The sequence below is a fragment of the Lepus europaeus genome, chromosome 16 (assembly GCF_033115175.1).
Source record: "Lepus europaeus isolate LE1 chromosome 16, mLepTim1.pri, whole genome shotgun sequence".
Lineage (NCBI taxonomy): Eukaryota > Metazoa > Chordata > Mammalia > Lagomorpha > Leporidae > Lepus > Lepus europaeus.
Genome location: NC_084842.1, coordinates 89,948,333 through 89,970,884, shown reverse-complemented (window position 1 = coordinate 89,970,884; position 22,552 = coordinate 89,948,333). Strand labels below are relative to the sequence as shown.

Sequence of the window (22,552 nt, the reverse complement as noted above, 5' to 3'; positions counted from 1 at the left end):
CGCTGCTGTATCCTTGCCACTGTGTGGCTCTGCCAGCGCTGGCTCCCTCGCCGTGATTCTGAATGACCAGGCGGGACAAGGCCACGACAGGGGTGGGTGAGAGTAGGTGTCCCCCGCCTGCCCAGCCCGAGTGCTCCCCAGCTGTTAGCACACTGACGTCAGGGCCAGGGCGAAGCACATGTTCCTGCACCGCCTGGAGGGCCCCAGTCCCACCAGTGCTGTGCAACACCCACACTCGGCACGCTGCAGCATACCTCGAGCTTGGCTTTGTTGCCCTCTGCGAGACTCGGATGGCTGCATTTCTGAATTCTCTCCACCACCAGAGACTGCTCGTCCATGGACCTTCCCGCCAGCAAGGATCTCAGGGCCTCGTAGGACTCAGGAGCTAGCAACAATACAAAAGGGGGAGCAGGCGTGCAGACTAACGGTTAAGAAACCACGTCCCACGTCCGAGGACCTGTGTTTGCTTCCAGGCCCCTGCTCCCAATCCCAGCTGTCTGCTCACGCAGATCCTCGCAGACTGCCACGTGACAGAAACCAAGTCACTGGCTCCCTGCCACCTCAACGCAATGTGGACTGAGGCCCGGCCCAGCCCGGCCCAGCCCGGCCCAGCGCTGGGGAGTAAGCCAGCAGAGAAGGCTGCGGTCTGACTGCCTGTCCCCCTCACCCTGCTCCAATAAATGAAAACCTAATCACATACAAGCACTCCACACTCAACACTGAAGACAAGAACGACACTTCCGCTGAGAGAGAGAGAAACTAAACACAGTGTGAAGGAACGGACTTATCCCCCATCACAGGACATCTCGGCACTGCTTCCCGTCGCGGATCGTCCTGCACGCATCAGAGCACCACGCTACACTCTACCTGAGACGGCATGTGCCCAGCAAACTGGGAAGCCCGCCTGTGGACAACGTGCTGACCGCCAGATACCTGCCATCTGGGTACGGCCCACAGAACCACAGGGAGCACTGGTGCCAGGACGTGCGTGGCTGACATCAAGAACAGCACTGTGTCCCTCCCTCTCCCTGCAAGCCCACGGCCTGATCACGGAGCTCGTGGAGCTCGCCCGCACACGGGTCACGGAGCTCACCCGCACACGGGCCACGGAGCTCACCCGCACACGGGCCGTGGAGCTCACCCGCACACGGGCCGTGGAGCTCACCCGCACACGGGTCAGGGAGCTCCCCCACATACGGGTCAGGGAGCTCCCCCGCATACGGGTCACGGAGCTCACCCGCACACGGGTCACGGAGCTCACCCACACACGGGCCGTGGAGCTCACCCACACACGGGTCACGGAGCTCACCCACACACGGGCCGTGGAGCTCGCCCTCACACGGGTCACGGAGCTCCCCCGCATACGGGTCAGGGAGCTCACCCGCACACGGGCCACGGAGCTCACCCGCACACGGGTCACGGAGCTCACCCACACACGGGTCACGGAGCTCACCCGCACACGGGCCGTGGAGCTCGCCCGCACACGGGCCGTGGAGCTCGCCCGCACACGGGCCGTGGAGCTCGCCCGCACACGGGCCGTGGAGCTCGCCCGCACACGGGCCGTGGAGCTCGCCCTCACACGGGTCAGGGAGCTCGCCCTCACACGGGTCAGGGAGCTCCCCCGCACACGGGTCAGGGAGCTCCCCCGCATACGGGTCACGGAGCTCACCCGCACACGGGTCACGGAGCTCACCCGCACACGGGTCACGGAGCTCACCCGCACACGGGTCACGGAGCTCACCCGCACACAGGCCGTGGAGCTCACCCACACACGGGTCACGGAGCTCACCCACACACGGGTCACGGAGCTCACCCGTGGTTCACCTACCTGCAAATGTGTAGGGCAGCTCAGCTGGAGCAGCTCCGTGGTCATCACTGGTCACTCTTTTCTGAGGAGTCTGCCGCTGTTGGTCCCCTGGCCTCTCCTCTCCCTCGCTCCCTGCGTTGGACTCCAGGTCTGAGTGGCTGTCTGGGCCGTCACTCTCCTCGGAGTCCGCCCCCTCCTCCTCCTCGCTCTCAGTGCCGCTGGCTTCCGGACTCTGCTCTTCCCGCACATTGTCCTCAACGTTCATCTTCCCATCCTAGGAAGAGACCCAGGGACCACAGGGTGTCAGGCCCCGGGGGAGACAACACCCTACACATACCACCTTGCGCTCTGTGCCCTCTGCGAGGCGCACACAGAGGCGGGCACTCTGTCCATGGCTCTCGGCTTCCCTGTCCACCCCCACCAAAGCCACCCTTGGCCCCTGGAGCTAAAGGCTCTCAGACGCCTGGATGAGGGCGAGGCTTTGCCAGGGAATAGCATGAATCCAAGGTGAGGACAGCGGTCAGCGGCCACCCTGAGGGCCCGCAGCCCCCACCACTGGTCAGCGGCCACCCTGAGGGCCCACAGCCCCCACCACTGGTCAGAGATCACCCTGAGGGCCCGCAGCCCCCACCACTGGTCAGCGGCCACCCTGAGGGCCCGCAGCCCCCACCACTGGTCAGCGGCCACCCTGAGGGCCCACAGCCCCCACCACTGGTCAGCGGCCACCCTGAGGGCCCACAGCCCCCACCACTGGTCAGAGATCACCCTGAGGGCCCGCAGCCCCCACCACTGGTCAGCGGCCACCCTGAGGGCCCGCAGCCCCCACCACTGATTTGGGGCTGTGGGCAATGGGGGAGGGCAGTAGCTCTCTGGCTTTTCAGCTGCATCATGGGCAACCCCTTCTGCTACCCAGATGACCTTGGGTTTTTGTCTGCACCACAGGTTCCTGTCTTGGCCTCTTTTCTCTGGAAACACCTGTTTCTCTGCCCCAAACCCTGACTGACACACTCTAAAAGGAGACAAGTACCATCCTTACAAAGTTTGTTATTTAAAAACTTCACCAGCCCTAGAAACTCAATGACTCTACTCAAAGCTATCCAGAACTCCAACCCGAGTCAGATCCCTCAGCACTCTGCTGTGGCTATGCAGATAATCCTGCCGGTCACGGGAACAGCGAAAGTAGCTCAGTTTATGCCGTGTCGGGGGGGGGGGGGGGGGCGTGCTTTGTGAGTCTACCCTCTGAGCTTTTAATATCTGATGGACTCTAAACAACCGATAAAGAACTTAAAGAAGTAAGATGAGGATCTGGCTTAGTGGTTAAGACATCGGGGTGTAGCAGGTAAAGCTGCCGCGTGCAGTAGTGGCATCCCATACAGATGCTGGTTTGAGTCCCGGCTGCTCCACTTGCAATCCAGCTCCCTGCTGTGGCCTGGGAAAGCAGTGGAAGATGGTCCAAGTGCTTGGGCCCCTGCACCCGCATGGGAGACCTGAAGAAGCTTCTGGCTCCTGGCTTCGGATCGGCACAGCTCTGGCTGCTGCAGCCATCAGTGGATGGAGGACACCTCTCTTTCTGCCTTTCAAATAAGTAAATAAATAAATCTTTGAAAGAAAGAAAAAAAAAAAACACCATTTGGGATGCTTGCATCCCACACTAGAGCGCCTGGGTTCAAGTCCCCGCTCCGCTCCTAATTGCGGCCTCGTGCTAAGGCGCTCCATGACAGGCTGGTCTCTGTCAAGCACAAGGGGACGTGGGCGGATTCTGTTCCCGACTCCTGCCTGACGCAGTCCCGACATGCTGTATGCAGCTGCGTGGCTACACCACTGGACAGGACATCTGTTTCTGTGTCTCAAACACAAGTAAGTTAAAAAGAAAACACAAAAGCTTTAAGGAAACCACTCAAAATTCTCATCTGTGATAAACCCCACACCTAAACACCAGAAAATGTGTTTTAAATGGGTAAGAAAGGGAAGCGCAAGCTCTTACTCTGTAAGCAAGCAGTCGCCTGTCATCTGCACCCAGCACGAAGCCGTCGTCCAAGTCATCTGCAGACGCGTGCTGCGGTCTCCTGCTGTCCTCCTCCTCCCGCGCACGCATTCTTCCAAGTCTTTCAGCCTGAGCAGAGAGGAGTCACTGAGCGCTCCACCACCAGGGGGCGCGCCAGCCCCGCTCCTAGACAGCAGGGCAGGGCCCACCCATGCACCTGCTTCCCGCACTCAGGAAGACGTCCTCATGCAGTGAGTTACTAAGCCTTGTGGGAGAAATACTCTGCAGTCCAAGGCAGGGAAGGCTGTCACCCAGGTCCCTGCATCCAGCCCTGACTGGAACTCACCACTGCTGCACTGCGAAGTGAGGGGCAAGGAGCCCCCACACACACAGCTCAGCTCTTCTCACTACCTGAAAACACACAGCCCACGTGAGGAGGTCCAGCACGTGGTCAGGTTAAAAAGGCTGGCTATACGAGGGCCAATGCTGTGGCGCAGTGGGCTAAACCACAACCTGCAACACCAGCATTCCATATGGGCGCTGGTTTGTGTCCCGGCTGCTCCACTTCCCATCCAGCTCCCTGCTAATGGTCTGGGAAAACAGTGGAGGACGGCCCGAGTGCCTCGGCCCCTGCACCTGCGAGGGAGACACAGAAGCTCCTGACTCCAGCTTTCACCGGTGCAGCCTCGCTGGCCTCTGCAGTCATTTGGAAGGGAACCAGTGGAGGGAAGATCTCTAACTCTTTCAAAATCAATCAATCTTAAAAGGCCAGCTATAGAATAGTATAACAGAATAAAAATAGCATTTTTATTTAGATGCCATGAAATTTTAAACACACAGAAAAAAGTTTAGAAGGCAAAGCACCTAGTGTTGTTAACTACCTGTTTTGGAGAGGATGAATTATATTAAAAAAAAAAGTCCAGTTTTTATTTGATGCAGTTAGATATTATCTACATTCTGTTTCATGTTTTTGAAAAAATGGATACTTATGGCAAAGTAAATACAAAGCATGGAAAACGCCACGTGTATCGTCAGCCTATCTTTCAAAATAAAGCAGAAAAGGCAACAAACAAAGGAGGCAACGCCGTTCTGGGGGGGTGGGGGCAAGGTCTCCTGGTGCCCCGGCGTGCCAGGCCGCCTGCGCCCACCTCCAGCTTCTGGAGCCGCTCCTGCTCCTCCCTCGCCAGCTCCTCTTCCGTTTTCATCCTGTTGGAGGGCTGTGCCTTCATTTCAAAGCCGAGCTCACGCACCATCATGTCATAGGCATCGGGCTACGGTGGAACAAAGGGAGTCCTCATGGGTACGCACGTACACATTTATTAACGAGATCGAAGATCGCCATAGGCAGCCAGCCCCCGGGCACAGTCCAGCGACGGCTGCCGACTGTTAGGGAGATGCCACATCGGACCTAAGCCTTTTCTTCTGGAAACACAGCTGCTCTCATTAGTCTTGGGGGTCAAGAATTCAGTGACACCTCGGTCACTCCTCTGCTCCTGGAAAACTCTCGGATTAGCCCAGGTTAACAGAAACGAGCGCTGCTCACAGAGGCACTAAGCCCTGCGCTCGGGAGGTTAGGTGGAGTAACAGAACGTGCGGTTGACTCACAAAGACGGACAGACACCGGATCAAACCCCGGAGTTCCCCTAGAACCCAGCTACTCAAATACAGCACTTCCAACAAATTCAGATGAAGAAGAAACACAGTAGGAAATAAACACTGTTCAGAGGCAAAAGTAATGAACGCATCACACAGGTGTACAAGCAAGCTTCAACACCCACCCAGCGAGCCAATCACAGGCCACCTCTCTGAGGGGCTCCTTCACCGGGGCCAGTCTGAAGGCCACCCTGACGTATGTGGCCAATAGAAGATGTGTCCCACGATGTGGGGTGCCAGGACGGACTCCGAGCTCCCTGTCCCCAGAAACCCAACAGACCCAAGTTCAGGGTCTATCAGGGGCCCGCCCCCACCTTGGGCGTCTCCTTTTCCTCTCTGGCCTCTGACTTGGGCTTTCTGTGCGACAGGAGAGTCTGGATCTCTTTCCAGTCTTGGTCCAGCTTTTCTGTGAGCTCAAGGGCATCTTCTCGTTGGGCTTGTCGCTCTCTCTGGGGAAAAAAATAAGACACAACACCATGCACCATTAGTGCTGGACTTGGGAGAAGCTGGCTGATGCCAGCGCCCAGGGAACACCTGCTGCCCACTTAGCCAGCAGGACACGTGTCAACAACAAAGCCAAATAGCCAGGAAGAATTAGAACGCAACGCTACAGAACACCTCTGCTGTGGCCGGTGCAGTGGGTGGGGCCGCTGCCTGCAGCGCCAGCGTCCCATCTGGCGGCCACTTCCAGCCCAGTCCCCGCTAATGCACTAGTGCGGCAGCACTTGGGTCCCTGCACCCAGGCGGGAGACTCAGGTGACACTCCCGGCCTTGGCCAGGCCCTCTCTCAGCCCGTTGCAGCCATGTGGGGAGTGAACCAGTGGATGGGAGATTGAGCAATCTCTTCTATGCCTCCCTCTCTGGAACTCTTTCAGACAATTCAAAAAACAAAGTTACAAAACCTCTCTGCATCATTTGCTCTCCCCTTCAAGTAGATGAAAATAAATACACAAAAAAGTTGATGTCGGGCTGGTGCCATGGTGCAGTGGGCCAAGCATCTGCCTGCAGCGCCGGCATCCCATGTGGGCACAACCTTTTCCTGGCTGCTCCTCTTCCAATCCAGCTCTCTGCTGTGGCCTGGGAAAGCAGTGGAAGATGGCCCAAGTGTTTGGGCCCTGCACCGACGTGGGAGACCTGGAAGAAACTTCTGGCTCCTGATCAGCCCAGCTCTGACCATTGCGGCCATTTAAAGAGTGAACTGGTGGATGAAGACCTCTCTCTCCCACCTCTCAAATAAATAATCTTTTTTAAAAAGTTGGTGTGGGCACAGTGGGTTGGGATGTCTGCATCCCATATGGAGTGCTCTTCTGATCCATAAGTCTGGGAAGCAGAGGCTGGCTGGCTGCCACTGACCAGGAGACCCAGAGGGAGCCCCCGGCCCCCGGCCCCAGCCTGGCCCAGCCCTGGCTGTTGTGGGCATTTGGGGAGTGAACCAGCGATGAAGATCTGTTACTCTGCCTTTCTTTTAAATTTTTTATTTTTTATTTATTTTGACAGGCAGAGTGGACAGTGAGAGAGAGACAAAGGTCTTCCTTTGGCCGTTGGTTCACCCCCCAACGGCCACCATGGCCAGCGCACTGTGCTGATCCGAAGGCAGGAGCCAGGTGCTTCTCCTGATCTCCCATGCGGGTGCCAGACCCAAGGACTTGGGCCATCCTCCACTGCACTCCCTGGCCACAGCAGAGAGCTGGCCTGGAAGAGGGGCAACCAGAACAGAATCCGATGCCCCATCCAGGACTAGAACCTGGGGTGCTGGCGCCGCAAAGCGGAGAATTAGCCTATTGAGCCACAGTGCCGGCCCCGTTACTCTGCCTTTCAAACAGGTAAATCTGTAAATCCTTAATTTAAAGTCACACGACCGCATCAGACAGAGCCATCTCCTGCTATAAGCAGCTCATGTGGACCAAGGAGGGGAACATATGTCCCACGGAATCATCTGGTCCAGCCTTGCCAAGGCAACTGCAGACAGGACTTGAAATTTAAGAAAAAAATGAAAGTTCAATAAACGTATAGCAGATTAATTTTTCAGTAGATAAAAGTCACCCCACCCCTGGTCTAGACTGAGTTATTGCAAGTTAATATAAACCACTGGTGTCTTGCAAATGATGTCCAACACCAAAACCACCACCAGTATGACCAAAACCTTTCCCAGGTATTGCCTGATGGGATTCAAACTACTCCCACGTAGGCCAGAATGGGGCACAGAGGGTTAAGTCACCTGCCGCAACACCACATCCCATGTCTGAGTGCGGCTGCTCCACCTGATTCAGTTCCCTCTTAATGTGCCTGGGAAAGAAGCTTGGGCCCCGCCTCCCACGTGGGAGTCTGGACGGGGTTTTGGGATTCTGGCTTCAGCCCAGCCCAACCACAGCTTTTGTGGTCACTCAGGGAGGGAACCAGTGGATGGGAGGCCTCTCTCTCTTTCTCTCTTCCCCCTTTTCTCTGTCACTCTGCCTTTCAAATAATTTTTTTAAAAATTTGTTTGAGGCTGGTGCCGTGGCTCACTAGGCTCATCCTCTGCCTGCAGCACTGGCACCCCGGGTTCTAGTCCCGGTTGCGCCTCTTCCAGGCCAGCTCTCTGCTGTGGCCTGGGAAGGCAGTGGAGGATGGCCCAAGTCCTTGGGCCCTGCACCCACATGGGAGACCAGGAGAAGCACCTGGCTCCTGGCTTCGGATCCGTGCGGTGTGCCAGCCGCAACGGCCATGGTGGGGGAGGGTGAACTAACGGAAGGAAGACCTTTCTCTCTGTCTCTCTCTCTCTCACACTGTACACTCTGCCCATCAAAAAAAAAAAAAAAAACAAAAACAAATAGTGTGTTTCTAAAAAAAAAAAAAAAAAAATTATTTGAAAGGCAGAGTGACAGAGAAAGAGATTTTTATCTACTGGTTCACTCCCCAAATGGCCACAATGGATGTAGCTCAACTGATCCGAAGCCAGGAGCCAGGAGCTTCTTCCAGGTCTCCCACACAGGTACAGGGGCCCAAGGACTTGGGCCATCTTCCCCTGCTTTCCCAGTCGCATTAGCAGGGAGCTGAACTGGAAATGGAGCAGTTGGGACTTGGACCAGTACCCATATGGGATGCCAGCGCTGCAGACAGTGGCTTTACGTATTACACCAAGCACTGGCCCCATATATAAATCTTTTAAAAAATATGTGCCTGGGGGCTGCACCAGCATACCATATGGCTGCCATTCATGTCCCGGCTGCTCCTCTTCCCATCCAGCTCTCTGCTTATGTACTGGGAAAGCAGGGGAAGATGGCCCAAGTCCTTGGGCTCTTGTACCAGAGTGGGAGATCCAAAAGAACCTCCTGGCTTCAGATCGACCCAGCTCCAGCCACTGCAGCCATTTGGGGATTAAACCAGCAAATGGAAGACCTTTCTGTCTTTACCTCTTTCTATAACTCTGCCTCTCAAATACATAAATCTTTAAATATACATACACTTATTCAAATTGAATGCTCTTATTAAATGCATACAAAATATTAAGCGCAAGCCAAGAATGCATAGGGGAAAGATCTCGGCATGTTCTGGTGAGGGCGTCCCTCAGGAGCATTGACCGACCCACCTTCTCTTGCTTGGACTGCGCGATGAGCTCCTCAATCAGTTCTTTCCGAGACTTCGGGTGCTCCCCCGCCTTGCCCTCCTGTTGAGAGGCACTCTTATGGAGCAGTCCGCCACCTCCTCCAAAGTGGGCAGCAGTCAGCTCAGCTGCAGACAAAAAGGAAACACCACCTTGAAGCCCAGGCCCTGGCTCGGCAAGCATTTTCCTTTTAAGCATGTATTTGAAAGGTAGAAAGTGTGGCAAGACACACACACACACACAGAGATAATCTCCCATTCACTGGTTCGCTCCCCACATGGCCACATGGCCAGGGACAGGCCTGGAACTCTATGGCAGCCTCCCTCGCGCATGGCACGGACTTAGGTACTCAGTCAACACCTGCTGCCTCCTGTGCGCACAGCACACAGGGACGGGAAGCAGGCACTCTGACCCAGGAAGCAGGGAGGGGAAGCAGCTACCCCTAGCAGCACTCAACCTGCTGCACAACGCCCACCGCCCAGCAGTGCCTGCTGCGGTACTGTGCCGGCACATCTCCAAAGCAGTCCTGAGAATGCCACATCAAGTAAAAACTCAAACACAGTTAACGGGTGTTTTCTGTACCTGTAACAGAATACCAGACGCTGGGTAATTTATTTTAAAACATTCTGGCTCGTGGACCGGATACTGGGAAGTCTGGGCGTGGCAGCCCCACAGCCCGTGAGCTGCAGCGGCCTCACCAGCGCTGCGCTAACAGTGACTCACCCAGGGAGAGGCACGCACCCTCTCGGCGAGCCAAGATACTTTTTTTTTTTTTTTTTTAAATTTTATTCACTTCAAAGGCAGAATTACAGAGGGAAAGACAGAGAGAGAGGTCTTCCATCTGCTGGTTCACTCCTCAATTGGCCTCCATGGCCACAGCAGAAACAGACAGGAGCCAGGAGCTTCTTCTGGGTCTCCCGGGTGGGTGCAGGGGCCCAAGCACTTGGGCCGTCTTCCACTGCTTTCCCAGGAGCATCAGCAGGGAGCTGGATAGGAAGTGGAACAGCTGGGACCTGAACCAGTGCCCGTATGGGATGCTGGCATCTCAGGTGGCAGCTCACCCGCTGCCCCACAGCGCCAGCCCTGAGCTATGCTTTCTTAAAGGCTCCACCTCCCCAATATTGCCACAGTGACAAACAAATTACAACATGAGTTTCAGAGGAGACAAACTACATTCAAAGGTAGCAGGCGGCATGAGACATCAGGCACACTGGCACTGAAGAAACATCCAAGCCGAGCCCCTACTCCAGGAAAACACATACAAGAGGCTGGTGTGGTGCAGTGGGTGAAGCCGCCATGTGTAATGCCTGTGTTCTGAAGCAGAGTACTAGATTGAGTTCTGGCTACTCCACTTTTTTTTTTTTTTGACAGGCAGGGTGGATATAGAGAGAAAGGTCTTCCTTTGCTGTTGGTTCACCCTCCAATGGCCACCATGGCTGGTGCACTGCAGCCGGCGCGTCGCGCAGATCCGAAGCCAGGAGCCAGGTGCTTCCCTGGTCTCCCATGGGGTGCAGGGCCCAAGCACTTGGGCCATCCTCCACTGCACTCCCAGGCCACGGCAGAGAGCTGGCCTGGAAGAGGGACAACAGGGACAGAATCCGGCACCCCGACCAGGACTAGAACCTGGGGTGCCGGCGCCACAGGTGGAGAATTAGCCTATTGAGCCGCAGCGCCGGCCCACTTTTTTGTTTTTTAAATTTAGTTATTTTATTTGAAAGGCAGAGTTACAGATGGTCAGAAGGAGAGAGAGAGAGAGAGAGAGAGAGAGAGAGAGAGAGAGAGAGAGATGTCTTCCATCTGCTAGTTCACTCCCCAGATGGTTGCAATGGCCGGAGCTGTGCCGAGAGGAAGCCAGGAGCCAAGAGCATCCTCCAGGTCTCCCACACGGGTGCAGGAGCCCAAGGACTTGGGCCATCTTCTACTGCTTCCCCAGGCCACAGCAGAGATCTGGATTGGAAGTGGAGCAGCTGGGACTTGAACCAGCGCCCAAATGGGATGCCGGCACTGCAGGCAGTAGCTTTACCCGCTGCACACAGCGCCAGCCCCTACTCCACTTCTGATCCAGCTTCCTGCTAATTCTCCTGAGGAGGCAGCTGACGATGGCCCAAGTGCCTGGGTCCCTGCCACCCATGTGAGACACACAGATGGAGTTCCTGACCCCCGGCTTCCACCTAGCTGTGCCCTGGCTGTTGTAGCCATTTAAAGAATAAACCAGTGGATGGATGATCTCAGTCACTCCACATTTCTAATAAATACATAAATGAATCTTTATAAAAGGATGGAAAGGAGGGAACCCAGACCCATTAAGTTACCAAGCAGCCATAACTCAAGTGACTGGGAACACCCAGAACTTGTTTATAAACTGTGTTCACTCTCAGGAAACTGGGGCATACAGGAACACAGGTGGCACCAGAGTGCTGGTGGGAGGAGAGCCCAGCTCAGGGCACAAGAGGCTCCGCCACGCCACACCCCTCCGTCAGCGCCGGGAGGCTTCAAAGGCACAGGCAGAATTATCAACGAGGGTCATTCATCTTCAGCCCCCCACATCAGCCAGCACAGAGAACTCGAACACAGGAGTCATAAATAAAACACCTGAGGAACCCGGTTTATCAGTTGGAAAAACAAAGGCTCAGATGTGAGGTGATCTACCCAAAGCCCCACGAGGTAAAACATCGGGTTGTCCTGCAGCCCAGTTCGAGTACCCCAACAGCTCCCAGCCTTACCCCTCTTCCTGTAGGAGCTAAATCAAGCTCTGCACCCGGCCCCCTGCTATTGCCTGTGCAGGTGAAGGCTGGTGGTGGAAAGAAAACACATCACATTGAAGACCGCAAACTGGGACCGGTGCCACCTGCAGAGCCAGCATCCCATAGGGGCGCCAGTTCATATCCCGGCTGCTCCACTGCCAATCCAGTTCTCTGCTATGGCCTGGGAAAGCAGTGCAAGAAGTGGGAGACTTGGATGAAGCTCCTGACTCCTGGCTTCGATCCAGCACTGGCTGTTGTGGCCATCTGGGGAGTGAACCAGTGGATGGAAGACCTCTCTCTGCCTCTCCCTTTCTGTAACTCTTTCAAATAAATAATCTGGGAAAAAAACAAAAAAACAAACAAAACCCAAAACTGCCAACTTCAGATGGGCTTTTTTTTTGACAGGCAGAGTGGACAGTGAAAGAGAGAGAAAGGTCTTCCTTTTCCATTGGTTCACCCTCCAATGGCTGCCACAACCAGCGCACCGCGCCAATCTGAAGCCAGGAGCCAGGCACTTCTCCTGGTCTCCCCTGCGGGTGCAGGGCCCGAGGACCTGGATCCTCCACTGCACTCCCGGGCCATAGCAGTGAGCTGGACTGGAAGAGGAGCAACCGGGACAGAATCCGGCACCCCGACTGGGACTAGAACCCGGGGTGCCAGCACTGCAGGTGGAGGATTAGCCTAGTGAGCCGCGGCGCCGGCCCAGATGGGCTGTTGATACCAGGCCATTCTCTCCCCTCCCTGGCTGTGACTTCGCCCCCACACCAGCCCAGGAAGAGAAAAGGGCCGAAGGCTGTGGACCAGTCCATCCCACAGCAGCTCTGAGCCCTGGAACTGTCCAGAGCCAACGCCCGCCACCAAGCAACGGGATCCCAGCCCTTCTCACCTACTCAAGGAAATGACCTCAGCAGAGCACAGCCTTCCACGCATCACTGCGCCTCGTTCTATGCAGCACTGTCGGACTCCACTCAGGTTCAAAGAAAAAACTCCCTGCCACCCCCCTCCCTTCCCTACTGCTCAGCCCCTACCCCATCTTCCTGTACGCCATTCTTTTTTTTTTTTTTAAGATTTATTTTTATTTATTTGAAATCAGAGTTACAGAGAGTGATAGAGACACAGAGAGAGAGGTCTTCCATCCACTGGTTCACTCCCCAGATGGCAGCAACGGCTGCAGCTGAGCTCACCTGAAGCCAGGAGCCAGGAGCTGCCTCCAGGTCTCCTATGTGGGTACAGGGCCCAAGGACTTCGGCCATCTTCTACTGCTTTCTCAGGCCAAAGCAGAGAGCTGGATGGGAAGTGGAGCAGCCGGGACTAGAACCAGCGCCCATATGGGATGCCGGCACTGCAGGCACTGGCCCCTGTACTCTACTTTCAACAGCCTGCCGTCTCCTGTCTCCTCACTCCCCTGGCTGTCCGCAGCCTCTCCTCTGAGCTGGACTCTTGCCTGATTTACAGGTCAGTTTTCTGACTTCCTCTTCATCTTACCGGCGCTCAACACACCTGTATCACTGCCTCCCAGCAAAGACCTCCACTTGGCTCTCGGCCAACACCCACCCAGGGCCTCACTGGCAGCTGGGAGCCCCTCCCCCGGCTCCACTGCCTCCTATTCCCCTGGTGGCCTTGTTCGGTCCCCGTGAACTCGGGACTCCAGCGCCCCTTGCACCTCACAAGCATCTCACCTCCCCCATGCTGCGGACGGCAGTGACTGGTAACTGTAGCTTCCCAGGGGCTCAGGCCAAGACTCTAGAGCCTTTCTCGATTCCTCTTTCTGCACTTACATCCAACTCATGAGGAAGCCCGCTGGCCTCATCCTGACTGCGGAACGCCATGGCGCCACTTCCTGACTCAAAGCCGACCTCTTCCTGTGGCCCAGGAGACCCTGTTCGCCTGTCACCATCTCCCTGTCCCCCAGGCAAAGCCTCCTTGCTGGCCCCACCTCTGGCAGGGGTGGGGAATGTCCTGCTCCGGTCATGGCACCCACAGGCAGGACTCGAAACGGAATGAACGTACAGCAGGCAGATTTTGAGTTGGGAATTAATTTCGTATGGCCTGTGAGTGATGTTATTATAAACTTCCAAATGGCCCTTGGCAGAAAAAAGGCTCCCCATTCCGCTTTATGGGGACACCTCCCCCTACCCAGTCCTCGAGTCTTGGCACAACACCACCCTCTCAGTCACGCGGCCACCAGTTTGAGTCCCAGCTGTCTGGGCCCTTGCCACCACGTGGGAGACCTGGATGGAGCTCCTGGCTCCAGCCTGGCCCAGCTCTGGCTGTTTCGGCCATCTGGGGAATGAACCAGCAGAGGAAAGATAAGTCTCTCTTGGGGCTGGCGCTGTGGTATAGAGGATAAAACTGCCACCTGCAGCGCCGGCACCCCATGTTGGCACAGGTTTGAGTCACGGCTGCTCCACTTCCGATCCAGCTCTCTGCTGATAACCTGGGAAAGCAGTGGAAGATGGCCCAAGTCCTTGGGACCCTGCGCCCACGTGGGAGACCTGGAAGAAGCTCTTGGCTGCTGACTTCCGCCTGGCCCAGCTCCAGCTGTTGCAGCCAACTGGGGAGTGAACCAGTGGATGGAAGACAATCGCGATTCTCTCTCTCTCTCTCATTCTCTGTGTAACTCTGACTTTCAAATACGTAAGTAGATCTTTAAAACAAAACTGAGTCCTAATTCAGTTTAGTTGTTTATTAATATAAATTAAGGCCCCACAATTTAATTGGTTCCATGTTGTCTACAGATTTGTGGCTCAATATTATTTCCCTCTCAAAACTGCCACAATTTGGGGCCGGCACTGTGGCATAGCTGGTAAAGCCACTGCCTGCAGTGCCAGCATCCCACGTGGGCACTGGTTCAAGTCCCGACTGGTCAGCTTCCAATCCAGCTCTTTGCTATGGCCTGGGAAAGCAGAAGATGAACCAAGTCCTTGGGCCCCTGCACCCATATGGGAGACCTGGAGGAAGCTCCTGGCTCCTGATTGGTGCAGCTCTGGCCATTGTAGCCATCTGGGGAGTGAACCAGCGGATGGAACACTTCTCTTTCTCTCTCCCTCTGCTTCTCAAATAAATAAATACATCAATCTTAAAAAAAACAAAAAAAACAACTGCCATTAACTAGTCCCATGGTAAGTAAAGACTGAAAGGACCATGTAAGTATTGGTGGTGGAAATATTAGGTCAGAATGCATAAAATGGGAAGACAGCTGTCCCCAGGGTTAGTGCCTCCAGGCCACAGCTTACACCTTGGGCACAGGACATTTTATCTCTGAGCTCCTGGGCAAAATGGGCTGTGAGGTTCAAGTAGGATAATGAGTGTTAATGTGCTATCTCAGTCCATGAAACACCTATCTCTATACAAACTGTCTTAAAGTTTCAAAAGCCACAAAATAAAACTGTCACATGTGGAATCCATTGGAAGGTTCACAATCAAACTCCCACACTTCTCCTAGGCCTCCAAAGCCCCACGGGGAAGACGGTCCCTGGCTCTGTACACACCCTCAGGCTTGTGGGGGCAGCCCCGGCCTTACCAGACAAGGTCCCTGGATCCTCAGCATCACCGTCACTATCCACAATGTCATGGTACTTCTCGATGTCTGCCAAAGACCGGCCATAATGGGTTAACTCCTCATCTTCGTTCAGGTTGTAGATGCTTTTTTTCTCATGATGTTTCTGACAGAAGAGGGGGAACAAAATCAACTTCCTAGCAGCACCATGCTCACTTCACAGCAAAAACAAGCTTATTTTCCCATTGCATTTGAAATAGGACAACGCAGCCTTACTGTTGCTGAGTTATTTTAGTAATGATTCAGGTAACACACAGAATTGTTAAACAGACCAATGGGCCAGACCGACCTACTGTGGACAAGCCCTCCTCGCCAGCTCGTCCCTCTGTCTACTCACTCTGCAATCACCAGACTCGAAGCCAAACGTGGTTGAGAACTCTAATACACACCACTGCCTTTACCCTGGAGGAGATACTGAGCCAGCCCAGCGACCTCTGCGGAAGGCTGCTTCCTCTCTGGCCTGCCCACGCCAGCTAAAGGACTCGAGAACTGGACCGCAGAGATGAAATGGGACGCAGAGAATCCACCTTCTCCCCAGTTCTTAAATCCAACTCCCCCATACCTGCTGCTCCAGAGCGAACCGCTTCATCATCTTCTCCTCTGGGCTTATGTTGCTATTGTATTCCCCAAAGCGTCTGTCTGTGAATACATTGGACTTGTTCCTTTCCTTGTATTCCTTTAATAAAGTCTGGGTACGCTGAAAGACAAGACCGTAAGACAGCATCACAAATACTTCCGGTGACATCCACGCACTGCGGGCTGAGCTCATCCACCGTCTGCTCTCCTGGATGACAGGCCTTCCCTACTGGGGTGGAATTCTAAGAAAAAGCCAACGTTCGTGGAGTGGTGACTTCGTCTTCCTCTCTGGAGTCTGTCTGCAGTGCTGAGAGGACGGGTGAAACGCACACCGCCCAAGGACAGAACTGCTCTCCCAGCTGCGGCACAGCACTGGGCCACACGTTTACTCCTGCAAGAGGGTAAGTCTGGATCCTTTCCACTCCGGAGGGGGTTTGTCACCAAGATTCTTAGAAAACGCAGGCTGTAAATTCAGACAAGGTGATCAGGTGGGGCTCCCAATTTGATTTCACACCAGAGGACATGAGAGGAGTGACTCCAAGTACGCGACTCAACGACTGAGAGCACACCTCAAGGCACCGGCGTTTCCCGCAGCCGAGGGACGGGCACCCCATCACCCGGCGTTGCTTGTCCTCGAGGCTGAATCCCCGGGCGGAGAAGAGGATGGGCGTGGTGGGGGCTGCGGCCATGGGTCCCGAGGTGGCTGGCTGCGGACTTTTACCCCTTACAGAGATCCTTGTCTTTCCGCAGGGACCACCACTGAGCGGGATCTGATGCAGCAGCAGTGACCAGGACGGGAACCGAGGTGGGATCACCGGGGGGGCCTCGGGACGATCCGATGCATCCCGGCAAGCGCGGCAAACCCTGACCTAATCAGATGTGCCCATTTCTTGCCTGCTTCAGGGATTCCTCTAATTTGCGAGAAGTCACTTCGAAAGCAACATGATAACTGAATTTACTAACGGCGGAGAGACTAATGCTGGCAAAGCATGTTTCTTCTCACTTCAAAATGCGAACGTGTTTCGCCTGGAATGCACTGAGGACTCTCTGCCGCGCAGGCGGCCAGCTCAGTGAACACCTGCTGAGTAGGTAGCCCTTTCCCACGTCCTCCTCCACGGAGCTGCCCTGGTCTACCTTCTCACTGCTTCTAGAATCAGAGCACAGGACCGTTGGCAGCTGCAAGTGAACCAGCGGCTCCAGCACGGCTGCTCCTGTCCTAGCATCCCACCTCTGCCCCTCACTCTGTGATGTCCAGCTCTAAAGGAACAGACGGGGAAGGAAAAACGCTGCTGGATGCCAGGGATAACGTTCAAGTCGCCACTCCTGAGTACCAGGTTAAGCTCTATGAACCCGCCTACTCCCTCCGCTGTAGAACAAAACTTACAATGGGGGCAGGCCTGTGGACTGGCAGCTGGGATGCCCACATCCCACGTAGCCCAGTATCTGCCCCGGCCTCCTGCTACCGCAGGCCTTAGGAGGCACAGTAGCAGGGTTCCTGCCACCCACACTGGACACCTGCTCCCAGCTTCAGTGAACCAGCGTACGGGAGCGCTGTCTCTGCTTCTCAAATGACTTTCTAAAACTTAAAGAACTTGAGAAAACGCTGTTTAAATAAGCCACAGGGTTTGCTGTAGTATTCAGATGGGAGAACCTAAATGCAACAGACACAGCCCAAAACCAGGAGGGCAGGCAGATTCTAACCCAGATCTGCAGCGAGAGTGGTAACCCATCTGCTTTCTACGGCTTGACTATGACCTTGGCATCTGTGTGTGTCACCTGACACTGTTCTGATGCTACCCAGAGACCTCTGGGGCCTGCACCTGTGAGAGGAGGGGGTCAGCACTGACAGTGACACTGGGCAGGTAGGAGGGAGGAGGAGCAGGCACCAGCCATCTGTCACAGGCTTGCGTGGTGGTGTAGTGGGCCGCCTGCAGCGCCGGCATCCCAGATGGGCGCCGGTTCGAGTCCCAGCTGCTCCACTTCTGATCTACTCCCTGCTAATGGCCTGGGAAGGCAGCAGAAGATGGGCCAAGCATTTGGGCCCCTGTACCCCGTGGGAGACCCAGGAGAAGCTCCTGGCTTCAGCCTGGCCAGCCCAAGCTGTTGCAGCCATCTGGGGAGTGAACCAGCAGACAGAAGCTCTCTCTCCCTCTCCGTAAATCTTTCAAATAAACAAAATCTTAAACAAGAGAGCATAAGCCGTAATATATAAATTCAGTGTGATGTCACAATGCCTGTTATAATTAAGAGAACAGGACAGGAAGACGACGCCGTGGGATAACCTAGCAACCGGCAGTGCTGAAATCGTAAGGTTACTGCGGAAAGTTGGTGGAAAGATGGAATTAAAAGTTCAGTCTAATCTGGCGCAAAAGCATTTTAAATTCCCGCGCGGTTTCTTCCTAACACGCCGCATCCGCGAACCTCCGGAAGCCCCTCACGTAGTCCACGGGCCTGCAAGCGCTTCGCAAGGACGACCACCCGGCCGCCTCCCCTCGGGCCAGCACACCGCTGATCCGGCCCGGCGCCGAGGCAGGCTCTCCGCACCGCAGCGCGCACGAAGCGACTTCACCGCGACTCCGCTCGCCCACCGCGGGCGCCGCCCCCGGCACGCGACCGCCCCGCCCCCCGGCCACCCCAGCTCCGGAGCCGCCGCGCGGGCCGCCCACGCCCACGCCCCCCGCACCGGCCCCCGGCACGCGACCGCCCCGCCCCCCGGCCACCCCAGCTCCGGAGACCCCGCTGCGGCCGCCCGCGCCCCACGCACCGGCCCCCGGCCCCCGGCACGCGACCGCCCCGCCCCCCGGCCACCCCAGCTCCGGAGCCGCCGCGCGGGCCGCCCACGCCCACGCCCCCCGCACCGGCCCCCGGCACGCGACCGCCCCGCCCCCCGGCCACCCCAGCTCCGGAGACCCCGCTGCGGCCGCCCGCGCCCCACGCACCGGCCCCCGGCCCCCGGCACGCGACCGCCCCGCCCCCCCGGCTCCGGAGACCCCGCGCGGGCCGCCCACGCCCACGCCCCCCGCACCGGCCCCCGGCCCGCGACCGCCCCGCCCCCCGGCCACCCCAGCTCCGGAGACCCCGCTCCGGCCGCCCGCGCCCCCCGCACCGGCCCCCGGCCCGCGACCGCCCCGCCCCCCGGCCACCCCAGCTCCGGAGACCCCGCTCCGGCCGCCCGCGCCCCACGCACCGGCCCCCGGCCCGCGACCGCCCCGCCCCCCGGCCACCCCAGCTCCGGAGACCCCGCTCCGGCCGCCCGCGCCCCACGCACCGGCCCCCGGCCCCCCGGCACGCGACCGCCCCGCCCCCCGGCCACCCCAGCTCCGGAGACCCCGCTCCGGCCGCCCGCGCCCCACGCACCGGCCCCCGGCCCCCGGCACGCGACCGCCCCGCCCCCCGGCCACCCCGGCTCCGGAGACCCCGCGCGGGCCGCCCACGCCCACGCCCCCCGCACCGGCCCCCGGCCCCCGGGACGCGACCGCCCCGCCCCCCGGCCCCCCCAGCTCCGGAGACCCCGCGTGGGCCGCCCACGCCCACGCCCCCCACGCCGACCCGGCCCCCGGCACGCGACCGCCCCGCCCCCCGGCCACCCCAGCTCTGGCGCCCCCGCGCCGGTCGCCCGTGCCCACGCCCCCCGCGCCGGTCGCCCGTGCCCACGCCCACACCCCCCGCGCCGGTCGCCCGCGCCCACGCCCACACCCCCCGCTCCGGCCGCCCGCGCCCACGCCCCCCGCGCTCACCTTCTGGAGGGCGCGCGCGCGCGACGCCCCGGGCAGCCCCACGTCGTGGCGCGTCCGCCGGCCCAGCACCTGGAACTTCTGCCGGTTGACTTTCACTTCGAACGGGTTGGGCCTGGCCTTCGCCGCGGGGGCCTTGGCGCGCGCGCCGGCGGACTTGGCCTTGCCCATGGCGCGCTCGCTGTCGCACCGCCTTACAGGCCCCGGAGACCCCGAGAAAGAGAAAGAAAAAGAAAAAACAAAAAAAATCGACCGGCGCGGCTCGCCGCCTGAGGAGACACGCGCCGCCTCCCGGAAGCGGGGAGAGGGAGGCACGTCCCGGAAGTCACCGACGAGATCCCGCTCGGCTCCCACGCGAGCACGCCGGGCGACTACAACTCCCAGCAGTCCGCGCGCCGCCGCAGCCTTCGGCGCGAGGCCCGCTGGGAGTTGTAGTACGCGGCGAGGCGCCGCAGTCACCTCCCGCGCGGCGGCCAGCGGCGCGCTCGGGCTCCCTGCTCCGGGCAGCCGTTGGCGGGCAGCCGGCCGGTGTGCGCGTAGCTGGCGGCGGCGGCGGCAGGAGCCGTCGCCGCCGGGGCCGGCGCCCCTGCCTGTGAGCCCCGGCGGGGGTGGGGCTGGGCGGAGACTCGCAGCCGCTCAAGGGCTGGACCCTGAGGAGAGCGTTGTTGGCGCTCGGCCGGGGCGATGCGGCCACGAGGAGCCCGAGCCGGGGCGCGGCGACAGTGACCGGGCAGCTCCTCAGCGGCCCGGCTGCCGGCTCCGCTCGCCGCGACCGCGAGGCCGCCCCGCGTCGACCGCAGCGTTCCCGCCGACGCCGGCGGCGGCGCCCGTGGTGGCTGTGGTGGCGACGCCAGAGGGGGCACCGGCGGCGGCGGCGGCGGCGGCGGCCACGGCGAGGCAGCTTGCCGAGGCCCCCGGGGCGGGTGGAGCCCTGCGAGGGATGCGTGGGCGCCGCGGCGGCGCCGCCTCCTCCTCCTCCTCCTCCTCGTCCTCCTCGTCCTCCTGGAAAGCGCGGGTTTTCGCGGCCGCGGCGGCGAGCCATGGAGATCGAGAACCTCACGGCCAACACGCTGCTGCTGAAGGCGCGCCTAGGTGTGTGCGGGCGCCCCGCAGCCCGGGAGAACGCGGGTCTCCTCGGGGACCCAGGGCCTGGCTTGAGGAGCCACCGGCCCGCGGGGGCCTGCCCGGCCGGCGCGGCTCCCCCCTGCTCTCCAGCGCGTCCCGCGCCGCGGGCCCAGGGCTCAGCTCGGGCTGAGGCTTTGTGGTGCGCCGAGGGTTTCCACGCGGCGTAGCGACGGCGAATTCACCCTCTGATCCTCGTGAAGGCAGCTGTTGGCCCAGGCCCTTGTGCTTGGAGACCGCTGGAGTCCACTCAGGCCGGGCCGCTGGGCCGTAGCCGGACGTGATGCCCTGCGGCTGTGCCGACTTGGTGATTTCCCCTATTGCGTGGTGATGACACACCTGCCCGTTCCTTCTGCTCCCGAAAGGGCCACATGGGAAGTGTCCTGTCCCAAAGAACAGGACGTATCTCAACTGAAGGGGGAACCAGCAATAGCCGGTGTGCGGGGTGGGGGTGGGTACCTAACCAGCGGTGACGCCTGTTCGGTATCTGCTGGAATGAGTTTGGTGCTCCCGGCAGAGGGGCAGGAGGGACAGGTACCTCTTCCTCAGCCCTTGAGTGACGTGGGACGTGGCTGTCAGTGAAGCAGCACCTAGCATGTTCTCTGGCGTGGGCAGGCTTCTGGTTACACGTTTATTCCATGAATGAATCTTGAAGAAGAGAGTAAGGGCAGATTTTTAAAAGGGGAAACAAGGAGTCTGACTGGAACGAGTGGAGCGTGAGGTGCGGCAGACTTGAGACCCAGACTTACGACCTCAGGGACCTCTAAGCAGCCCTGGACAATATGTCATGTTAAATCCAGTTTACAAACTTGGAAGCTGAGGTGCAGCAGAGCTGCATACAGAATTCAAGATCACTGCCGGCGCCGCGGCTTACTAGGCTAATCCTCCGCCTTGCGGTGCCGGCACACCGGGTTCTAGTCCCGGTCAGGGCACCGATCCTGTCCCGGTTGCCCCTCTTCCAGGCCAGCTCTCTGCTGTGGCCAGGGAGTGCAGTGGAGGATGGCCCAAGTGCTTGGGCCCTGCACCCCATGGGAGACCAGGAGAAGCCCCTGGCTCCTGCCATCGGATCAGCGCGGTACGCTGGCCGCAGCACGCCTACTGCGGCGGCCATTGGAGGGTGAACCAACGGCAAAAGGAAGACCTTTCTCTCTCTCTCTCTCTCACTGTCCACTCTGCCTGTCAAAAAATAAAAAAAAAAAAAATTAAAAATTAAAAAAAATTAAAAAAAAAATTCAAGGTCACAAGATTTCTAAATGACAGTGTTGGTGACCGAGTGCAGTATTTGGGAATGGTGCCCCTCCCCCAGCTGCCTTCCAGTTAGGACAAATCATTACAGCTTGTGTTTTTACCTATGCAACAAAAATAGTAAGATGCCTCACTGAAAGTCATTGTTATAATTGGATATTTCTGACCATCTAAAAACCGCCTTTTTGCCTCAAATGTAGGAGGATATGGCAAAAAAAGCGGTCGCAGTAAAAAGTGGAAGGAGCTACTGAAGCTGCCCGCTGTGAGCCAGTGCAGCGAGCTCAGACAGTCCATTGGTGAGTACCTGGCGGCGGCTGCGGCGCTGTGCTCTGCAGCAGCTCTTACTCTTGCGTTCCATTTTTGTCTCAGAAATGTTTATGCCAAATTCTTGTACTTTCATGATTCTTCCCAGGGAAGAAAATCCTTTAGCTTTTCTAGTCTGCATTTATGAAGTATATGGCTACTGACTTTTTTCATTAAAAACTATTTGTAAAGTAATATATGTGCATTGTTTTTTATACAAAGAGTAATAAAGTGGCATTTCC

The 22,552-nt window shown here is 57.9% G+C and overlaps 2 protein-coding genes across 7 annotated transcripts in view; one reads left to right on the top strand and one right to left on the bottom strand.

The window, feature by feature from the left end:
* Positions 1-19,948, bottom strand: part of NOP14 (NOP14 nucleolar protein) — a 30,072-nt gene extending 10,124 nt beyond the window's left edge. Inside the window, exons 1-9 of the mRNA XM_062212753.1 lie at positions 19,644-19,948; positions 15,893-16,027; positions 15,295-15,436; positions 9,013-9,155; positions 5,759-5,893; positions 4,940-5,062; positions 3,792-3,920; positions 1,829-2,081; positions 255-385 (exon numbers count right to left, since the gene is read on the bottom strand). Coding sequence (XP_062068737.1) covers positions 255-385; positions 1,829-2,081; positions 3,792-3,920; positions 4,940-5,062; positions 5,759-5,893; positions 9,013-9,155; positions 15,295-15,436; positions 15,893-16,027; positions 19,644-19,811 — 1,359 coding nt within the window. The 5' untranslated portion in view covers positions 19,812-19,948. The remainder of the gene's footprint in view (positions 1-254; positions 386-1,828; positions 2,082-3,791; positions 3,921-4,939; positions 5,063-5,758; positions 5,894-9,012; positions 9,156-15,294; positions 15,437-15,892; positions 16,028-19,643) is intronic.
* Positions 19,949-20,592: 644 nt separating this feature from the next.
* Positions 20,593-22,552, top strand: part of GRK4 (G protein-coupled receptor kinase 4) — a 61,988-nt gene continuing 60,028 nt past the window's right edge. For 4 of the 6 annotated variants that reach the window (XM_062213607.1, XM_062213605.1, XM_062213604.1 and 1 more), the window contains exons 1-2: positions 20,594-20,732; positions 22,208-22,303. In XM_062213607.1, the coding sequence (XP_062069591.1) occupies positions 20,681-20,732; positions 22,208-22,303 (148 nt within the window). In that variant the 5' untranslated portion in view covers positions 20,594-20,680. Of the gene's footprint in view, positions 20,733-22,207; positions 22,304-22,552 lie in introns of those variants that run through there. The other 2 variants (XM_062213601.1, XM_062213606.1) reach the window with 2 other exon arrangements.